Here is a 20,017-nt window from a genome sequence, read left to right as displayed (position 1 = left end):
TGCTGGATTTGTTTAATTTACTCCGTAGTTACCTTTTTTTAAAAGCATCTTTCCCCAATTTTTTATTTTGCAAATTTCAAGCCTATAGAAAAGTGGCAAAAATAGTACAATGAATACCCATATACAGTTTTATTGAGATTCACCAATTGTTAACATTTTGCTACTTTTGCATTATTTCTTGCATGCACGCACACACAGATATAATGTTTTTTTCTGAACCATTTAAAAATTACAGAAATCATTGACACTTTATCCCTAAATACTTCATTATGTACTTCCTAAGAACAAGGGCATTGTCTTCCATAACTACAATATAATTATCATGCTCAGGAAATTTAGCTTTAATACAGTCCTAGTATCTAATGTACAGTCTATATTCAGAGTTCCCATTGTCCCAATAATATTCTTGATAGCTGGTTGTTCTCTTCCCTCAGGGATCATGCATTGCACCTGCTTGTCATGGTTCTTTAGTCTCTTTTAATCTAGAACAGTTTTCTAGGCTTTTTTGTCTTTTTTGACATGGGCTTTCTTTGTCAATTGAAGTATAGTTGATTTACAATGTTGTGTTAATTTCTGATGTACAGCAAATTGATTCAGTTTTTTATATATATGTATATATTCTTTACCATATTCTTTTACATTATGGGTTATTACAGGATATTGAATATAGTTCCCTGTGCTGTACAGTGGGACCTTGTTGTTTATCCCTTCTATATATAATAGTTTGCATCTGCTAACCCCAGCCTCCCAATCCAACCCTTCCCCCCACCCCCCCACCCCCCGACAACCACAAGTCTGTTCTCTGACATTGGCATTTTTTAAAACTCTGGGCCAGCTAATGGCCCTCAATTTGGCTCTGATTGTTTCCTCATGGTTAGATTTAAGTTAAACATCTTTGGCAAGAATACTACATGGATGATGTCTTTCTCAGTGCATCACATCAGGAGCACATGGTATCAGTTTGTGTTATGCTCGGTGATATTAAGTTTAGTTGTTTGGTTAAGGTTGTATCTGCCAGATGTCTCCACTCTGAAGGCTCATTTTCCCCTTTGTAATTAATAAGTGATCTGCCAGCAAATGCCTTGAGATGTTGGTAGTTCTGCTTTCCCACAGTCATTCACCCAGTGGTTTTAGCATCCTTTGAGCTTGTTGGAACTCACTATTTGGTAGTTTAAAAAAGAGATTTTCTATTTCTAAAATTCCTTCTTTGTTTAGTAGTGTGTATTCTTTTATAAAGAAGAGATGCCCTTTCCCTATTCTTCCTACTCCGTTTGTTTATATCAGTATGGAGTAATGGGTTCCTTTTTTAAAAAACATCATTGTATTATCCATTTCTGTCATTATTCCATTTGATAACCAAATTATCCCGGATTTGGCCAATTGGAGCCCCTTCAAGCTGTCCCTCTGTCCTTTCAGTATTTCCCCATCTGTTTGTGAGCACTTCCGTACTTTCTGGCACAATAAGGTGTTCTGTGATTTTCTTTTACTTTGCCTACCTCCGCCCTGAAATTATCCATTACTTCAAGGAGCTCTCTGGTTCCTTTTAGTGGGTAATGGCATTTATATACTAGTATCTGGATATAAGATAGGTTCACAGCTGCAGGTATGTCATTTGCTTCTAGGCCCTTTTAAGTGAACAGAGCTAAGGATGTTTATATGTATATGTACATACATGTACATATGTATGTACATACATGTACATGTATGTACATACATATGTACATACACATATATATGTATGTGTATATACACACGCGCGCGCACACACACACGCACGCACGCACACACACACACACATATATATCTCCATTTGATACTGATTCCTCTAATTCCAGTTAAACAATACAAGTTCTTTCTTTCCGTTTTTTTGTATTCGTATCTGCCTTCTCCCAACATTGAGAAACCTGGTTACCTGTAACATCACTATATTTATACATTTGCACAGTACACAAAAATAGTTTCAGAATGGCTACATGAATACCACTATCAACACTAAATCTATTAAATAATGTTTAAAATTTCTTTATAATTCTTTTTATCCTTAGAATATTTCCCACCAAGGGTGTACAGTTAGAATACTGAGTGCAAAAATTATTTGGATTAATTTTTTTTATTATCTTCTGGGTGGTTATCTTATCAATTTGCTATTTAGTTTCATCTATTTATGTTAGTATTCAGTGTTTGGCTTTTGCTTCCTCATTGTGGAACTAACTTTACACGTTAATAATAAAACATTAACGTGCCTCAAAGCTCAAAAATATAGAAAAGTGTACTCCGAAGACCCATCTACTTCCCTGTCCTTTCTCTCCTATTTTTACTCATCCCCTGAAGACAACCAGTTTCATTTCTGAGGTACCCTTCCTGTGTTTCTTTTTGCAAAAATAAGCAGATCAATTCTATGTGTATATGTGATGTGTATGTGTATGTTCTTATTTCCCGTTTTCCTAATATAAAACATACTTCACTAGATGTATTCTTCTGTGCTCAGCTTGTTGTACTTAATATCTTGGATATCACTCCATATAAGTTCATTAAAGATATTCCTCATTCTTTTTTACGGCTATATATAGTATTTCACTGTGTGGATATACTATGCTTTATTCATTCTTTTATAGGCTTGTAGGTTGATTGCAGTATTTTGCTATTACAAATAATGCTGCAAAGAACAACCTGTGCATATGTGTTTTGTTGTTGTTGGGTTGTATCTTAAATTCCTTAGAAACAAGGCAGCAAAGATCACATTATGTTGATACTGATTATAACTAGCATTATGTATTCATTTTTAGGAGACTTGGATACAGTTGCAGGGCTGGAAAAAGAACTGAGTAATGCCAAAGAGGAACTTGAGCTCATGGCTAAAAAAGAAAGAGAAAGTCGGGTGAGTTTTCTTGTTAAGCCTAATTTCTTAATTCCTGTTTTTTTCAAAATACTTCATATTTAAAAGAGTAAAATTCTCCAAGTATAATATCTGGGTCCAAATGCAGGTTGAGCCCTTTTGCTTTCTGGAGAAAAATAGAAATCCCTTTATATACACATTTCTCACCAAGATGCTCTTGTTATTTATAATGAGGGTCATTAAAACTTTTTAAGTGCTGAAAAAACACAGCTTTCTCTGCCCATTGCTAACTGGAATAAAATAATTACAAAGGACTTGTGAAAAAATGAAGTGCTACATAATTGCTCCTTAGAATTATGACATTAGAGCCATGAAATTAGTTTTAGAAACATGAAACAGGAGATATTTGAGAAGGACCCACTTTTATTGAGTACTTGCTATATGCAGTGCACTGTACTGGATACTTAAATTAGCACTAATACTTACAGCTCTGCTAAGTAAGTCATATTGGCCCTATTTTATAGATGAAGAAGCTGAAACACTGTTTTAAAACCTGGAGGTGGGGAAGAGTTATATGGCTATAAAATGCTAAAGCTAAGATTTAAACTCAAGTCTTTTGTGACTCAGAACACTTCCTAAGAAGTCATTTCCTGGAGCAGATAATTTTTCCCATTCATATGTTCTATTTCTAGCATAGAGGTTTCATCAATTTTCTTAGAAGAGGCCTCTCAGCCTTACAGGATCCCTTCCACTTCTTCTTCCCTATACAGCTAGTTGTTTGTACTATGATGTAGAAGAAGCATTAGGTCCACAGTATAGAGTTATAGACTAAAACTGAAAGCCTTTATGTTACTATGACCTCTATTTTAGATCGGTCAGTGTCATGGGTTCCTAAATTAAGTTTACCTGGCTAGTCTGTATAGCTCCTCAGTTTTGTTCTACCTCTTTGTCATAGTTACATCTATAATATAAAACCTGCATTCATATTTGTGATGAAATTATCTTATTGTACCTCTAATTTCTCTTTTCACTACCATATTTCTCCTTACGGAGTTATATGAATCAAGTTTTGAGGATGTGAAATTGTGTGGCATTTAAAAAATACTAGTTTAAAAAATCCCCTAGTTCCCCTCCTTTTTCTTGGTTCTGCCCTAGCCACTATCATGTCAGATAATTTAGTTTCCACATGCTGTTCCTATTTATCTCACATATACTCAATTAAGAGTAATGTTACTTTTGGTTTTGTCCTGTTTTCAGGATCATAAAATTATAATTACTATAAATGAATATTTTGAAGAAAAATATTTATAAGAAAAAACTCGGTGTTTTGAGTGAGTTATATTTAGCTCTATTGCTTACGTCTGTATGTTCTTAATCAACTACAACTTCTCAATTCAATGCTATGTATTTTCATTATCATATTTCCTCTAATATTAGGTATTTACCAAAGCCATATAGATTTTCCCAGATTTTTCAACATTCCCCCTACCCCCCTGAGATAATAGTAGTGGTGGTAATAATAGTTATTCACTGATTGCCTGCTATATGCCATGCACTTTAATACATTTTCTCTATTCTCACATAACCCTGAAAAGTAGATATTATTCCCATTTTACAGTTGAAGAATCTGAAGCTCAGTTTAAATTGCCTTGTTCGGGAGATTATGCCAAGATGTAAGACCCGTGTCTATCTGACCGCAGACCTTTAGCTTGCTGCAATAATGTTTTTTCTTCATGTTTTCATGTTTCTTCAATGGTGCAAGTACCTCGATATAAAATGGCAGAGGTCTCTGAAGAGAGCCTAATAATTAAGAGCACCCCCTTTTCCATACCCAAGATCTGAACAAAATGAGAAATGAAATAAAATAGTGGCAGGTAGTTTGGTACTTTATCAACTGTATTACTGATAAAGGTTTACATAGAGAATTTAATGCAAGAACCAAGTGGGCCTGCTGGCCAATCCCCAGAATTAGGTAGACTTATCTGCCCAGACAGGCAACGCTGGGCCTCAGCAGACCATTCTGCATGGTGGGGAAGAGCTTGCCTTTGGAGAAGCAGTGGCTTCCTACAGGCAGCTGTCTCCCAAGAAGAGGAAAGGTGGAACTAGGTCAAGCTTGCTTGGTTTATTCTTCCCCAGTCTACTGTTAAGTCCCTTTGCCTGCCCAGGGTTGAGTGAGTAAAGGGGTGGAGAGAGGTCAGGAGTTACAGTAACTGAGCTCCTTCAACAGGGAAGGAAATATGAGGAGAAGCATTTCCTCCTAATCTGCTGCAGTAGCCCAGAATCATCAAATACCCTTGTATAGTTATAAACCATCATAAGCCCACACAGTGATTCTATAAGCATTGATGGAGTTAGAAGATACACAAGTAGGACTTCCCTGGTGGCGCAGTGGTTAAGAATCCGTCTGCCAATGCAGGGGACACGGGTTCAAGCCCTGGTCCAGGAAGATCCCACATGCCGCAGAGCAACTAAGTCCGTGCGCCACAACTACTGAGCCTGTGCTGTAGAGCACACGAGCCCAACTACTGAGCCCTCATGCCACAACTACTGAAGCCTGCGCACCTAGAGCCCATGCTCTGCAGCATGAGAAACCACCACAATGAGAAGCCTGCGCACCTCAGTGAAGAGTAGCCCCTGCTCACCACAACTAGAGAAAGTGCGCACGCAGCAATGAAGACCCAACGCAGCCAAAAATAAAATAAATAAATAAATTTATTAAAGAAAAAAAAAGAAGATACACAAGTAAAATTTTTGTTGCTTATAACTTACGTTTTATATTACTTAAGAGAAAAGGTGCTGCTTCCTTTAGGAAGCTTGATTACACCTTAAACTAGCTGTGTGTCATCCATCTTCACTTGTCACAACTACTTTAAAAAAATTATCTCAAAATATTTCCTTGAAATGTTTACCTACAAATAACTTGCCATTACCATGAAGCATATAAGACATAGTCCGGTGGCTGTGACTCTACTTCCTTGAGTTTACATTCTGGATCTACCACTTACTGGCTCTGATTCTGAACAAGTTCCTTAATTTCTCTCAGCCTCAGTCACCTCATCTGTAAATGGAGGAGTAGAAGAGTAGTTATTCTGTAGGGTTGTTGGGAGGATTCACTCATTCTTTCATTCATCAGCTATATCGGTACCTTCTCTAAGCCAGGGCAAGTGGTGGGGATGAATAGGGAACAAAATCAACAAAGTCTCTGACCCTATGTAATTAATTCCTACTGGGGAGATTCAGACAACACATAATACAATTACAGACTGTCATAAGCGATATGAGGGAAATAATAGAAAGTAACATGTATGGGACCGTTTGAGATAGAATGCTAGAGGAATGCTTCTCTGAGCAGATGCCGTGTAAGCTGGGACTCGAGGATGAGAAGGAGGCAACTCAGGAAGATATTTCAAGCAGAGGGAATAGTAGGTGCAAAGGCTCTGAGTCAAGAGAAAGTCTGGCATTCCTAGAACAGAAAAAGTCCAGTGTGCCTAGAAAACCATGAATGAGGTAGAAAATGGTTCATACTGAGGTTGAAAAAGTGGGCAGAAGCCAAGTCATTAGGTTTGTTAAAAGGATTAAATATATACAAAGTATTTTTTATAAGGCCTGGAACACAGTAATAAGCACCTAGTAAATGTTAGCAGCTGTGGAAATTATCATGATTTTTAGTGAAATTTGTCATAATCGAATATTTGGCTGTCGTTTTCTGGTGAGGAGAGATGAAAGATACAACATTAAACGTTTAGGGCCTACAGTGTTAACTTTTGGTAGGACTTCTTCATAGGTGGTGGTGTGTTCTTCCATCAGGAGGTGTGTAATGTTTGGTGATCTCTTGTGATATTGATGATCGATGCCTCTATTAATTCATTAAGGCTTGCAAAAATGGAGATATTCGGTCTTTTTTTAATCTTTTAGCTGAAATACTTATGTAAAGAAAAACATCTATTCTTGCATCTGCTAATGGTAACCCATTTTTTAAAGTAGTATAATAAACTCATTAATTAAACAAATTTGGTATGTTTTGTAGTGCTAATAACAAAGATGGAGGATATCATTAAAACCACATTACAACTTCCCATGAAACACCTTTTAGTACTGCACAGTGCAGTTTATTGATCTGATCCAGTAGCGCACTATTCACGTTCTAGTTTCTATTTGCACTACTGGCTGATAAGATATGGAAAAGCATTTGCTTCAACGTTAAAATGAAATTGTGACACGTATTGTTTCCTCTACCCACTGACTTCAGGATTTCTTTCTCCACAGATGGAACTCTCCGCCCTGCAGTCCATGATGGCTGTGCAGGAGGAAGAGCTGCAGGTGCAGGCCGCTGATATGGAGTCCCTGACCAGGACAATACAGATTAAAGAAGACCTCATAAAGGTCTCTCAAAGCTTTTTAAAGACTATTGGAAATGATTACAGCTCAGAATACCTGTAGGGCATCTTCAGACAACACTTGGATACATTGAGTCTTCTTATGCACTGTTAGTTTGAGCCTCTTGATATTGACATATTCTCTCTGGTTTATGTCAGAGTTGCTAAGATTTCATAAAGAAGCTATTGTTACCATCATACGGCTTATTAATATCCCACTTAAAGTATAGCAGACTATTTCAAGAGATTTGTTACTTTGTTCCTGTGCCGAATAGTGTTTTTATGACTTATGGGGTTGGCCAAAAAGTTCGTTTGGGTTTTTCCATAAGATCTTATGGAAAAACCCAAACTTTTTGGGCAACCCAATATTTTTATTACTATACTTGTTTTTGACTTTTAGGACCTGCAAATGCAGCTGGTTGATCCTGAAGACATACCAGCTATGGAACGCCTGACCCAAGAAGTCTTACTTCTTCGGGAAAAAGTTGCTTCAGTAGAATCACAGGGTCAGGAAACTTCCGGAAACCGAAGACAACAAGTAAGTTATTGAATTACAAACCTTGTTTTTTACTGTGAGATAAACAGTGAACGAGCCGTCAATCTCAATTACTTATGAAGGTGTCTGTTGGTGGAATTTCATAGAAAATCTGTGCTCTAAAGCTCCCTGCCTTGGTCAGTAGCAGCCACAGATGCTGTTTTCTCATACGTGTAGTTCCTTTGTAACTGCTGCCCCATATGTGACCTCTCTTTAATGCCAAGCTTCTTAAAATGACCTTTTTGCCTGTACTCCTCCCTGTCTCCACTATCATCTCTCTCACTAACTACTCATCTCATTCCAAGCTAGCTTTTAAACTCTACCAGTTCACTTAAATAGATCTCTGCGGTTATGCACTATCGTAGCTCATCTTTGCACTTACTGTAGCTCACAATGACATGTGTCTGTGACTCATGAATGTCTTTTCCCCCCACTAGATAGTAAGCTTCTCCTTAGAACAGAGTCTGGCACATAGAAGGTGCCCAATAAATGTTTAATGAATGAATGAAGAGTACTAGTAAGTCCTGTTGTATGTTTCCCTCTTGCCCTTCCTTGCTTTCTCTCCCACTCCTTCTTCTTGGCCTCTTGCCTATCCTTCTGGCTTCGCTCTCCTCTTTCTTCTTCTTACTCCCATATTTGAATTCTGCCTGATAGAGGGTTTTTTTTTAATTAATTTATTTTATTTTATTTATTTTTGGCTGCGTTGGGTCTTCGTTGCTGCGCACGGGCTTTCCCTAGTTGTGGGGAGCGAGGGCTACTCTTTGTTGTGGTGTGCAGGCTTCTCATTGTGGTGGTTTCTCTTGTTGCGGAGCACGGGCTCTGGGCGTGCGGGCTTCAGTAGTTGTGGCACACGGGCTCAGTAGTTGTGGCCCGCGGGTTCTAGAGCGCAGGCTCAGTAGTTGTGGCTCACGGGCTTAGTTGCTCCGCGGCAAGTGGGATCTTCCTGGACCAGGGCTTGAACCCGTGTCCCCTCCATTGGCAGGCGGATTCTTAACCACTGCACCCACCAGGGAAGCCCCCGATAGAGTTTTAAAGGTAAAAAAGGATAATATGGCATTGACTTGAAAACTGTAACATACTATATATAGAAAGGTTAAGTCAGTAATGAGATAGTGAGCTTTTTGAGTCATAGTTCATGCTAATACATTCTTTTGGTCTCTTTCTCAGGATTAGCTGTGGCTTCATGTCTATTTGCATGTTGCTTCTATTCTTTTTCCCTCAGTTGCTGCTGATGCTAGAAGGACTGGTAGATGAACGGAGTCGGCTCAATGAGGCCTTACAAGCAGAGAGACAGCTCTACAGCAGTCTCGTGAGGTTCCATGCCCATCCAGAGAGGTAAGAGAGTGACTGCACTGTTTTTCCTTTTATTCCTCATTAAGTGCAGATGCTTACAGTATACAAGGAGGGAGAAAAAGAAAATCATAACTGGGACTACCCGACTTGTCACTAGTTGTAGGGATTGCTCTGAGCCTCAGTGTCTAAATCTTAAGTCAGGAGTAGCATCCGTTTCATGTAGCTATTGCAAAGATCAAATGAGGAGACGTGTCAGGTGTCTAAAATAATGCTTGCATATAGTAAGCACTCATTGTGTGTTTCTTTCCTCTCTCTAATCCATGTCCTATTAAAGGCTGCTTCATTATAAGACTCTAAAGGGCACTGATATTCACTGAATATAACTGAAGAAGATATAATTGTTGTTGTGGCTAATATTACCCCAGGATTACTCATAGCCATCATGATGAATCTATTTTCCTGTACCTCTTGATTTTTGGTCATGTATATTATATCCTTCTCGTTCATTTTATATTCCCTTAATTTTTTTTTCTTATTCTGCCTTCCCTCCTAGCCCCTTTCTCCCTTTCCTAATTTTTATTCTTTTACTATTCAGTTTTTTCTAATTTATTTTTGAGTTAAAAAAATTTTTTTCTTTCTCCTTCAAGAAAATGAAGGCAGAGGAAAGGTAAAATAGGACCATGTGTGTTACTTTATAAAGAATCTCTGCATCTTTGTGAACTGGATTCAGTTTTCGGTAACAAATGAGAAAACGAATATCTTCAGTAGCGACCCTACTTGGCTCAATATCGATTCAGTTTGCATTTAGTTTTTGCTGGGTTTTGGCTTTACAGAAACTCACGCTTTTAGTTAAAAAATGAAATTTCTCTTAGTGGGCTATAAGGGTGTGAGATAAATATTAGGAACTATAATTTTATGTCAAATTGGCCCAGAATCTAGGATAAAGGGACAAACTTTACAGAAAACAGGCCTTGCTAATCTACCAGCATTGAACACAAGGGCCACAACAAAGACCACATTCATTTACTGTGTCCTAGAGAACAATTACTCCAAAAGTCTCATGGCTCAGAGTGGCACTGATGGCTCTTTGGAAGCATCTATGGACTCATTACATTGATGGCTAATCCATTTTCCTTCCATGTATGGCATGTTTAATCAGCTCTGAGAGAGACCGAACTCTGCAGGTGGAACTAGAAGGGGCCCAGGTGATACGCAGTCGGCTAGAAGAAGTTCTTGGAAGAAGCCTGGAGCGCTTAAGCAGGCTGGAGACCCTGGCCGCCATTGGAGGTGGGGAACTGGAAAGTGTGCGAGTTCGTCACGAGCATGCCTTCTGAGCACTGGCGGGTCAGACTGCAGCCCGGGATGGAGACCCTTGTTTGCACTAACCAGAGAGCCTTGTCTGACTTTGGCAGAATTAAACAGTGACTTACTAATGATAGAACTGGTACAAGTAGCATCAACTACAAAGTGAAACTCACTTTAGTCTACCTGTATTTCACTGTACATAGCTGTCTCCAAGTTGAATCGTGGAGGTTACAAAGTATATTTGCGCACTATTAATCATTCCATTTTAGTTTTCCCACCTGTTTTCATTCTTTTCCCCAGCCCTTCCTTCTTTTCCCTCATCCCTTCTACAGGCCAATAAAGTTTATTCCTCCCCCACTTTCACAGTCCATTTCATATGTTCCATATCATGTCATAAATGCATGCGTGTGTATTATTTTTGCCATTCAATCAACTCCTGCTCTTTGAGTGAGAGCAATTTTTTAATCAAAGTTTCAAGATAAGAGAGAGATAAGAGATTGAGACCCTATAAGAATGACTTTGCAAAAGTGGTGTAATCCTTATCAGAAGGTAACCAAACCCAAGTCTTGCAATAGAAGACTGAAAGTATTCGGAAGGCCAAGTTAAAGAGCAGAGGCAAAGACTGTTAAAGTGTTTATAGTAAACCTTTACCTCTAATCTTGTTTCAGAGTTGATTATTGAATAACAGCGAAATTAGATTAGATGCAGATTAGATTCCATTAGAATTTTTTTCTTTAAACTAAGGGTATAGTATTTAGTCAGAACACAACTTTAAGAAAGCTCCCAGGTCTTCGAGAGTCAGAATTCTCTATATAAAAAGATAATTTCAAACGTAATGCCCCCTTTTAAATTCAGTATTTCACCAAACAACTCATTATGACTAGAAGAAAATATTTCTTGTATTTTTTTTCATTTGGTAATGGCACTAGATGGAGTCCTGTATTTTTTACTTTTTAGTGCTTTTGCATTTCTCCATATTACAGTAATAGGCTTCTGGCTTTGACGTGTTTGAATAGTTTAGAAAGAAATGTCGCACATCTTTCTAGGTTTTGGTCATAGTCTCAATGCTTTCTTATTTCAACATGACAGATGTAAGGAAGGGGGCCCTTGAGATTATACTTCTGGTATCTTAAATGTCAAGAGTATAAAAAGTAACCAAGGTTACTTTGTAACCTTGCTAACCCATGAGGTTTGTTACTTCTGCTGGAATTAATTTCCTAGATTAGAAGCTCAGGTTTCAGTTTTTAAACATGGAATTTGGTGAATAGGGATTGAGGCTCTTCAGCCCCATAAATGTGACCGAGTACCCTTTCTAAACGAGGTGGAGCACAATGGTTTTTCTTTTTTCCCTCCATTTTTCATATGACACTTTTATTTCTTTTACATTCATGTGTTGACATGGCTTGCTTACCTTATAAATTCTGTCCAAGTTTCTGTAACCTTAGCCATGCCTGTAACAGAGCATCTGTCACTCTAAAATGGACAGGGAAGAAAATATTCTACTGGAGAAACACCATGGAATCCTCTGATTAAGAATTGATAGTTTGTAAAAGATTGGTAGCCATAAGCTTTCCTCTTCATGGAAAGCTTTTCAGTTTTAATAGGCTTTGGGTGGTACAGGGGTCATTTAAGAAAGGAGATTGGAAGTATAAGCAGAATCATCCATTTTTTTCTTAGTCTTCCAATGTTTAGTGACCCTTTCCTGCACAGAGCTCTGTAACATTGTAGAAGTAGAGAGGAGGGTAATCGAGCTGTAGAAATATCACCCCACCAAAGGCTAGCCTGTCATATGATTACAAGGCATTTAAGAAATGCCTTTCCTTATTTTTACTAATAGACCAATGACACTTTCTAAGTTTCCTATTAAGATTCAACCATGGGTGATATTTGGGTTCTAATGGCTCATAGTGATTACAGTAATTTATGTAAACTACTACTTCTGTCATTCTCCAACGAGAATAGGAATTTCCCTTGTTATCTTGAACAGTTGCTAAGTGTTAGAAATATTAAGGTAGTGGGGTGAATAATGAGAAACTCAACTTCCTACTGGACAATGAACAAAATACGTAGATTGGGGGAGAAAGTGAGTGAATTGTAGTCCTGATTTGGATCTTGAAAAGATAGAGCAACTTGTGCTATAGCTACTTACCTTTCATATTGGTCCTCGGGAAACATTTTAGAAAATTAGGTGATTTAGTGGCACGAGAGAAATTAAAAGTTTGGTCTTGATAACGTAGATGTGACTAAAATCTGGTACTGACTTTCTGGTCTGTATAGCTGGAATGGGGCTTGCAAACAGTGCTAACTGGAGAGAGCTTGCTGGTCTAACAATTTTGTGTGGTAATTTGGCATCTTATTAGAGAACATGATTCTAATGAATTTTGTTCTGTATCCCACAGATAGAGGATGCTTTGGCCACATCATTCATATAATCATATTTAGCATGCTATAATATGATTCCATGCTCTCTTCAGGGGCACAGACATTTTCTCTTACTGAATTATTCTACTTTTGCCAGGCATTTTTCAACCTTACAATAATTTTAGATAAAGCATTGTGTGCTTATAGAACCTTGTGCTTGAATAAAAAGCGTGAAAGAAAATGAAATGAAATTCTCACTCAGGCTATGCTTAATTGGAAGCATAGAACTTAAATTGAAAAAAATGCATATTGATGGATTTGGTCTTTCTCACATTTCCTTTTTGGTTGTAATGGTTGTAAGAAGTCAGGGTAGTTGAAGTCTATAGTTTTTAGAGCTAGAGAGTTGAAAAGGACCTCCAAAAAGATTTATTTAATGAGTGAAATGGAGTCCTTTTGACAGATATTTCCCCTAAACTCTTTTCTATTACAGGTTTAAACTATATCATTGAAGTCTGGTGATGGTTAGTGCCTAGTATAAATCGACATTTTTCTGGTGTTCTCTTTTTAGCTATTTAGCCAAGTTATAACTTTTTCTGAAAAGGCCTGATGGGACTATTTTAACATTGTCAACCTCTTACTTTGATGGGGTGTACTTCTATCCTTATCCCCCCTGACCCAACCCTCTCCCATACCCACCTCTCTTCATTCAGTTGTGGATGGTAGCAACATTTTTGGTTCCTCCTTCATATTTTTAAAAGATTTGTCTTGGTCATTATGTATAGTGAGAGATCTGTTAAAGATCAAGAAAATCTTGCCCTGGATAGGATATTAGATCCAAGCCACGAGTTTCCTTAGGAGGTTCTTTCATTTATTCTACTTGCACAGATTATACATAAATGGCAGATATATATATAAAAGACCTATCAGTTTTATGCTTACTTAGGCTTCTAATTCAGTGTCTGGTTGAGAGGTTTGGTTCATAGCTTCAAAACAGTTCAAGAAAGTTGATTTCAGTTCTCTCTGCTTCAGTCTTCTCGTTGGATCTAGAGTCTTCTGATTAGGGAAAGAAGGAATAGATCAGATTACACCCCAAATTGCTCCTTTCATTGAGGAATAAAGGTTGACTGACCTACCTAAAGTCACTTCCCTTTGGACTGTAAGCCCTAGAGGAAACTATAATTTAATACCTTTGCTTTCCTTGAGCTAGTATTGGAAAACTCTAGTTCCTGTTGTTAGGATAAAGTTACTGTTTTCTGGTTTCTTGGTCTTTTTATTTGAAGAAGTCACAGAGTCTTCATGTCCCTGAAAAACTCAAGTTGCCTCTTCAACTAGGGTCTCAGTAGTAATTCTAGAGGCCTGCAGGCAGTGTGCAGGGATATATGACAAACTTCCTAGGGAGTCGGGAAGGAATACAGTGACCCACACACTTTTAAAGTCCATTTTCCATCCTGCCTTACAGAAATGGCGCTAGAGGTGGGATAAATGAAGTTAGCTTTCTTTTTCAGATACTAACATCCTCTGAGATACAATCATATAGAGTATTTTCTCATTTCTCTTTGGGGTAGAGCTCAGAGAGCTTTTCTTCTCCCTTTGGTAGTGTAGAACCATTTGTACTGTAGAAAGAATAGCTGGGAATATGGAGCCGCATATAAGGCAACCCAATTAAAAAACAGAAGGAATGAGTCAGTGGGACAGTACATCAGAGTGATTTCTGTGGGGTAATAGTTTCTGCATCTTAATGCTTTTTGGACTATGGATTTAAGGCCACCCTCCCACTAGACTTTTGGAGCAATAACTTTTTTAAGCCTTTTTTATTATGATTGAAAGACTACCATGTTGCTTTTAAGTAGTTTGAGTATTGACAGAAGGTAAGTTCTCAACTTCTTTCTATGTAATCACTGAGCCAGGGTGAATTTCCCAAAGAAATTTCCCAAATAAAGCAAATTTATAATTTGCTTCCAGCAAAGGATGGGAAGTGGAAGGGACACATAAAACTGTAGAGCTGACAATACTAATTTTATCAGATTTCAAATAAGAACAATTAAACTTATAAAGTGACATACTAATTCTTTTTGCATTACTTTCCCTTTTTGTTGTTTAAAGTCAAATTCCAGAAATAAAAATCTTTATCATACTGTTTTCTTCTTGCTAAAGCTGGAAGGATAAAATAGAAAGTTCATCAACATCAGAAAATGTTTGATCTAAAGTAATATGAAGAGTAGGGTTGTTAATTAAGTACATGAACCAAATGGACTTCCTTGTTCCCTTTGAGAACTCATGGTTGTCTAGGAAATGCATGTAGGTTTGTTTTTGGTATATTACATGAGTATACAGTGCTTCCTTTTGCAATTATCAAAATCACTGCTCTGAAATACCAACCTGTCTCTCAATCTGTGAACTTTAGAGGCATGTATATATACAAGTATGTTTTATAAACCATGAATTTCTGTCTGTTTCCATGAAGTACTATCAGTTTGATAATAAAAGCAGGTTTACTTTTACCACTTAAAGTTTTGGCCTTAGGGCTGTTGAGAAAAATTAGAGTGATTCATAACAATTCAAATGAAGAAGGAAGTGATGTGTTAACTAATCCAGTAACGTGGTGGTGCTAGATTATTTCTAGGACTATTTCCCCACCAAAACAAGCTGTAAATAATTCATTTCTTCATGGCACTGTGTTGTGTTAAATTGTGTTAACATTTGTGCTGAAATGGAGTGTGTACTTTTTTATATATAAGTGTTAGAATTTCAGCTATAGTTGAGACACAGAAAATTGTCACTGATCCAATAAAATTATCAAAGGCCAAACAGTAACTATTTGGTTTCATTCTTAAAAGATTTATGAGAAAAGCAGAGAAAGCTCATATCTTTTTTTTTTTTTCCTTATAGGAGAATCAGTCTATTGATTATTGTACTAAAATTCCAAGTCAAATAAGGCTCAGGAAATTTAACTAAAGGATGAGGAAGAAACCTGAATTTTTCTACTCTCAAGGAAGTGAGACTAAAGAAACAGCGTTGTGCTTCCCCCAGAAATGTGAAATGGACTACTTTACCTTCAGAAAACATTTCTTGCTCTCCTTGCTGAAGGAGAGTAGTAGAAAGTGGGATGAAAATTTGAGGAGTCCATTGTTTTGGTGGGTGGTGCTGTCCCTGTGTATATTCCTGGAAAGGCCTGTTTCTTGTGTTCTTTGAGGAAAAAAGAGATCATAAGCAGGAAGAATTCCTTGACATTACAGACTTTTAAGTCACTGAAAACAGTTGCCTTCTGAATTGTAAGCTTGTAAGCTGGAAGGGTACCTAAGAGATATTGCAATTTAAAGACAAAGATATACCATGAAGGGGCTTGACTGCAGACAACAGATTTCTAGCTACTTCAGTTCCAATATCAGAATCTGTCTAGTTAAAGAATTTTATTTCTTGGCAGAAGCTGATGGAAGATTATATGAAATCTCAAAGTTTTCTTATGGTCCAGAAGGGAATGGATGCAGGTAATACTGCAGTTTGATAGGAGACCTTTTTTCTTTGATCCTCTCATGTAGCATCATAATATTTAAGTCATCAATAGTTGGTTCATGACGTGAACAGGTGAGAGTTCTTGTAATGAGCACATGGCAGAGTGCCTAGGAGTGAAAGTGAGGTGAGCCCAGAGGACATAAGAGCCTGGCACTGAGGGAAAAACAGCTGGGCGCTTGTCACTGCAAACTTGTTCATGCTGTAAAGTTTAGCTCTTTGAATCCCCTTTCAAAATTAGTCAAATAGGACTCCTATGTTCTGAGTAACTTTATGGGAAAATATTACTCCTTTTCTGTTGGTTGCGTATAAATGGCTTAAAAAGGAAACAATAATGATGGTAGAGTAGAATTTGGAGAATATGGTCTTGTTGCAGCCCAGTTGGGACTCATTACTGAGATTTAAAATAACACTTCATGACTTTCCCTCAAGGCTTATTTGTGCATGATGGAGTTTTAAGGCAGTTATTATTTAATGATGATGAATCCTATTTGTAAAACCTATTCAAAAGAGTTCATCTTAATCTACTGATAGATCTGTGTTTTTTCAACTGTCCTGCAAAGTAGGGAGAACATAAGAGTGTTACTTCAAACCTCCTGTTGGGGAAACATATTCAGCAGTGAAGAAGTACAGATAGACTCAATTAAGATCATCCAGTAAAAACATTAGGTATAGAATTTTCTTCTGCTGAGTACTTTTAGGTTCTACGGTCTTTTTCTACCCTCAACTTTTCAGCCCATAGGCCAGTTTACCAACAATAATTTAAAACAATAATTATAATGCAATATACTGAGTACACAGTATATGCCAACCACTATTCTAAGCCCTTCAGAAGCACCAAACCCTTGAAAGTTGACAGGTGTATGGAGTGGATATTACTATTAACCCTAATTAATAAGTGATGGAACTGAGTTACAGAAAGGTGGTGATTTGTCTAAAGTCACGTATCTAATGATGGGAGCAAAAATCTAACCTAGACAATCTGGCTCCAGAGTCCATGTTCTCAATAATTATGCCATCCTCAATTTAGAAAGCACAGAAGTATGAATTTTTGCCTCAATGATGAAAAAAAAAGACCTTGTTTTTACATACCACTTAAACTTTTGCCCAAGGATTTTATAGTATTATAGAAGTTTATTTCTATACACTTTATAGAGTCAGGTAGTTGGTAGAAAATAATTTTCTAAATCTAAGAAAGGGAAGTTTTGGTACCATCTCCATTATGTGTAGTTCAGAGCCTAGAAACTTGGAAGAACCACAACTTGAGAAACTACCATCAAAGCCTCAAATAAAAGGTTTTAATAAAATTTCCAGTCTAACATGTAAAACTTAATCCTGGAGATAAAACCTGGAGAAGCAAGTTAAATTTGAATAAACAGATTCTTAGCTTTCAGAAATTCTAAAGGTGGCAGACCATTTTATTTATTTATCAAACATAAGCACTCCATCAATATATAGTACCTTTAAATTAGAAATTTAAAGTACTATTCCAACTTAGTTCTGAAGACAGTGTTTTGTTGCTTTGTGAAAGCGTAGAAAAGGGTATCCTCCACAAAAGAGAAGTCCTTTGTTGTCATTTTAAAAAAAAAACAGAAATGGTAAAAACAGAAAGAGGAACGGCTAATATAAACTTATAGATAGGACCTTGTGTGGGATAACTTATTCCAATGTTTTCTGTAATTTTCTTTTAACTTTACCCCTCAAACACACACACACAAAAAAGGCTTTAGCATTTTAATTCAGATTGGTAAAGGGCTGAGCAACCCTTAAAGCTGCCCTGAAGGAAATATGGCAGACTAAGCTAGATGAAAAAATGAATGAGGAAAACAAAACCCCTAGTAGTAGAATGTCAGGATGAAATGGGCATTTTTGCTTTGTCTCCACTTAACTCCTGATGAAGTCAAAATCATGGTATCCTGCCCCAGAGTGAATTAAAGAGAGAACATTATGTAGAGATGGAGATGTGGCCTCAGAAAGGTTGACAAAGGTAAGTGGAGGGTAGAAAGGGTTAGACAAAAGCCTTCAAGGCCAGGGACAATCACTCTTTCTAATCCCCACTTACCCTACTTCTGGAACCTAGTACAGGAATCATCATGGGATGTGGGCCCAGAGTGGTATGGGGGTGAGGATCCTGACCTCATAGAGCTGAACCTTCTTCAACCACAGGATCATTCTCTAGTCCAACACTCAGAAGGGAAACAATGTGAAAAGTGTGTTTTCTTAATCTATCACTGAGTGGGACAATTCATTTTCTTTGCAGGGAGAGAAAAACGTGCTGATCTCTATTGCTGTACAGGGAAAGATTTTCCAAAATGAGCGTAATATGATAGGGATGTCCTCAAGTGAATTAGCATCCTGGGTTCAGTGAGTTTCCAAAACAGCCACAGCTTAGGAAGTGTGTTCATTCACCTCTACACAACCAGTGTTCTGAATAAGATGGTTCTAGGGCTGGTTTGAAAAAGTAAGTATTGGAATTCGCTACTATACACAGCCTGCCAAGGATCTCTAAAGATGCTGAATGGTAAAGGTGCCTCCTTGTGAGTAGGGCTTTATTGAATAGGGTAGTGCCTTAGTCCAAAGTTAACACAACATCCACAGTAAAGACCAGGGAATAAGTCAAAAGATTAAGCTGTTAGGACTTTAATGAGATTGGCCTGGGCCACTGCAAATCCCTGGTATAAACTTGCAGATGCCAAGAGATGGAACGTAAGTGTGAACTGGCCCTGTTCACCTTACCTGTTGAGGGTAGTGAATGCTCATTATTCATGCAGAGCCTGTCATTCACAGACGTCTGAGCTCAAGAGCAGGTTCTTTGCTCTTGGAGGAAGAGACAAAGATCTGATTTGTCACCAGAGGGAACAGTGAGTTGCCTCTGCCTGAAAGCCCAGAGACATGCCATCTCCGCACAGCTCTTACCCAGAAGTAGCTACATAACCTAGGTCAAGCCACCTAATCTCTTTGAGGCCCAGGTTTCCCAGCGGTCATAAGAGGAGTTTTAAGAGGTTGGTTGCTGAGGCCAGGGTCAGAACTAGATCTCAAAATTCTCTAACTTGGGCAGATTCTGTAAGACCCGGGGAGTGTCACGGTAGATTTTCTTTGGTTTCCAAATGAATTAACCACTATAAATTCCTACTCTTTCAGAAGAAATCAGTAATGTGGGCCACAGGTGTCAATCTAAAATTTGATGAATGGCCTTATTTTAACAGATGTGGAGAAGAAGAAATGCCCTAGATTTGTGCTGTCTGATATGGTAGCCACCAGCCATGTGTGGCTATTTGAATTAAATTAATTTAAATTAAATTAAAAAATCAGTTCCTCAGTCATGCTAGCCACATTTCAAGTCCTCAGTAGTCACATGTGACTACTGCCTACTGAATTCAACAGCAGAGACATAAAATCACAGAAAGTTCTATTGGTCAGCACTGCCCTAGACCTTTACCTGGACCATAAACTGCAACTACTTGTTCCTTAGTGCAGGGCATAGATGTTTGCACCCCAGGGTGACTGTGTTCATCTTTGGGGAATGGAAGAACGGATTAAATTCCATTTGGACAAAGCAGTGCAGGAAATCCTTCAGGCACAGGATGTTGGCATTGGACAAGAGTTTGAGGGAGGTAGGAGGAGGGGAGGTTAGAGGAAGGGGTTAGGAAACAGCTGAACTGTTCTCTGCCACGGGGCTGGACTAGACCTGAGCTTCTGTAGGACACAGGACCCTTAGAGGAGGGTTCCTCAGCGAGATTATCACCCCACTCATGACTGATCCCAGCGATGGAAAAGTGTGAGAGGAGCCGGGCTGCCCTA

The 20,017-nt window shown here is 38.0% G+C and overlaps 1 protein-coding gene across 27 annotated transcripts in view; it reads left to right on the top strand.

Moving 5' to 3' along the window:
- Nucleotides 1-20,017, top strand: part of PDE4DIP (phosphodiesterase 4D interacting protein) — a gene marked incomplete at both ends in the record, with an annotated part of 225,879 nt that overhangs the window by 149,342 nt on the left and 56,520 nt on the right. For 26 of the 27 annotated variants that reach the window (XM_082833039.1, XM_082833037.1, XM_082833035.1 and 23 more), the window contains 5 exons: nt 2,787-2,878; nt 7,103-7,219; nt 7,613-7,750; nt 8,970-9,082; nt 10,200-10,327. In XM_082833039.1, the coding sequence (XP_082689165.1) occupies nt 2,787-2,878; nt 7,103-7,219; nt 7,613-7,750; nt 8,970-9,082; nt 10,200-10,327 (588 nt within the window). Of the gene's footprint in view, nt 1-2,786; nt 2,879-7,102; nt 7,220-7,612; nt 7,751-8,969; nt 9,083-10,199; nt 18,204-20,017 lie in introns of all 27 variants that reach the window. The other variant, XR_014325983.1, reaches the window with a different exon arrangement.

Source organism: Leucopleurus acutus, assembly GCF_964270905.1.
Source record: "Leucopleurus acutus genome assembly, chromosome: 2".
In the NCBI taxonomy this organism is placed as follows: Eukaryota; Metazoa; Chordata; class Mammalia; order Artiodactyla; family Delphinidae; genus Leucopleurus; species Leucopleurus acutus.
The sequence above is the reverse complement of the archived record's forward strand: the minus strand, read 5'-3'. Positions and strand labels throughout refer to the sequence as shown.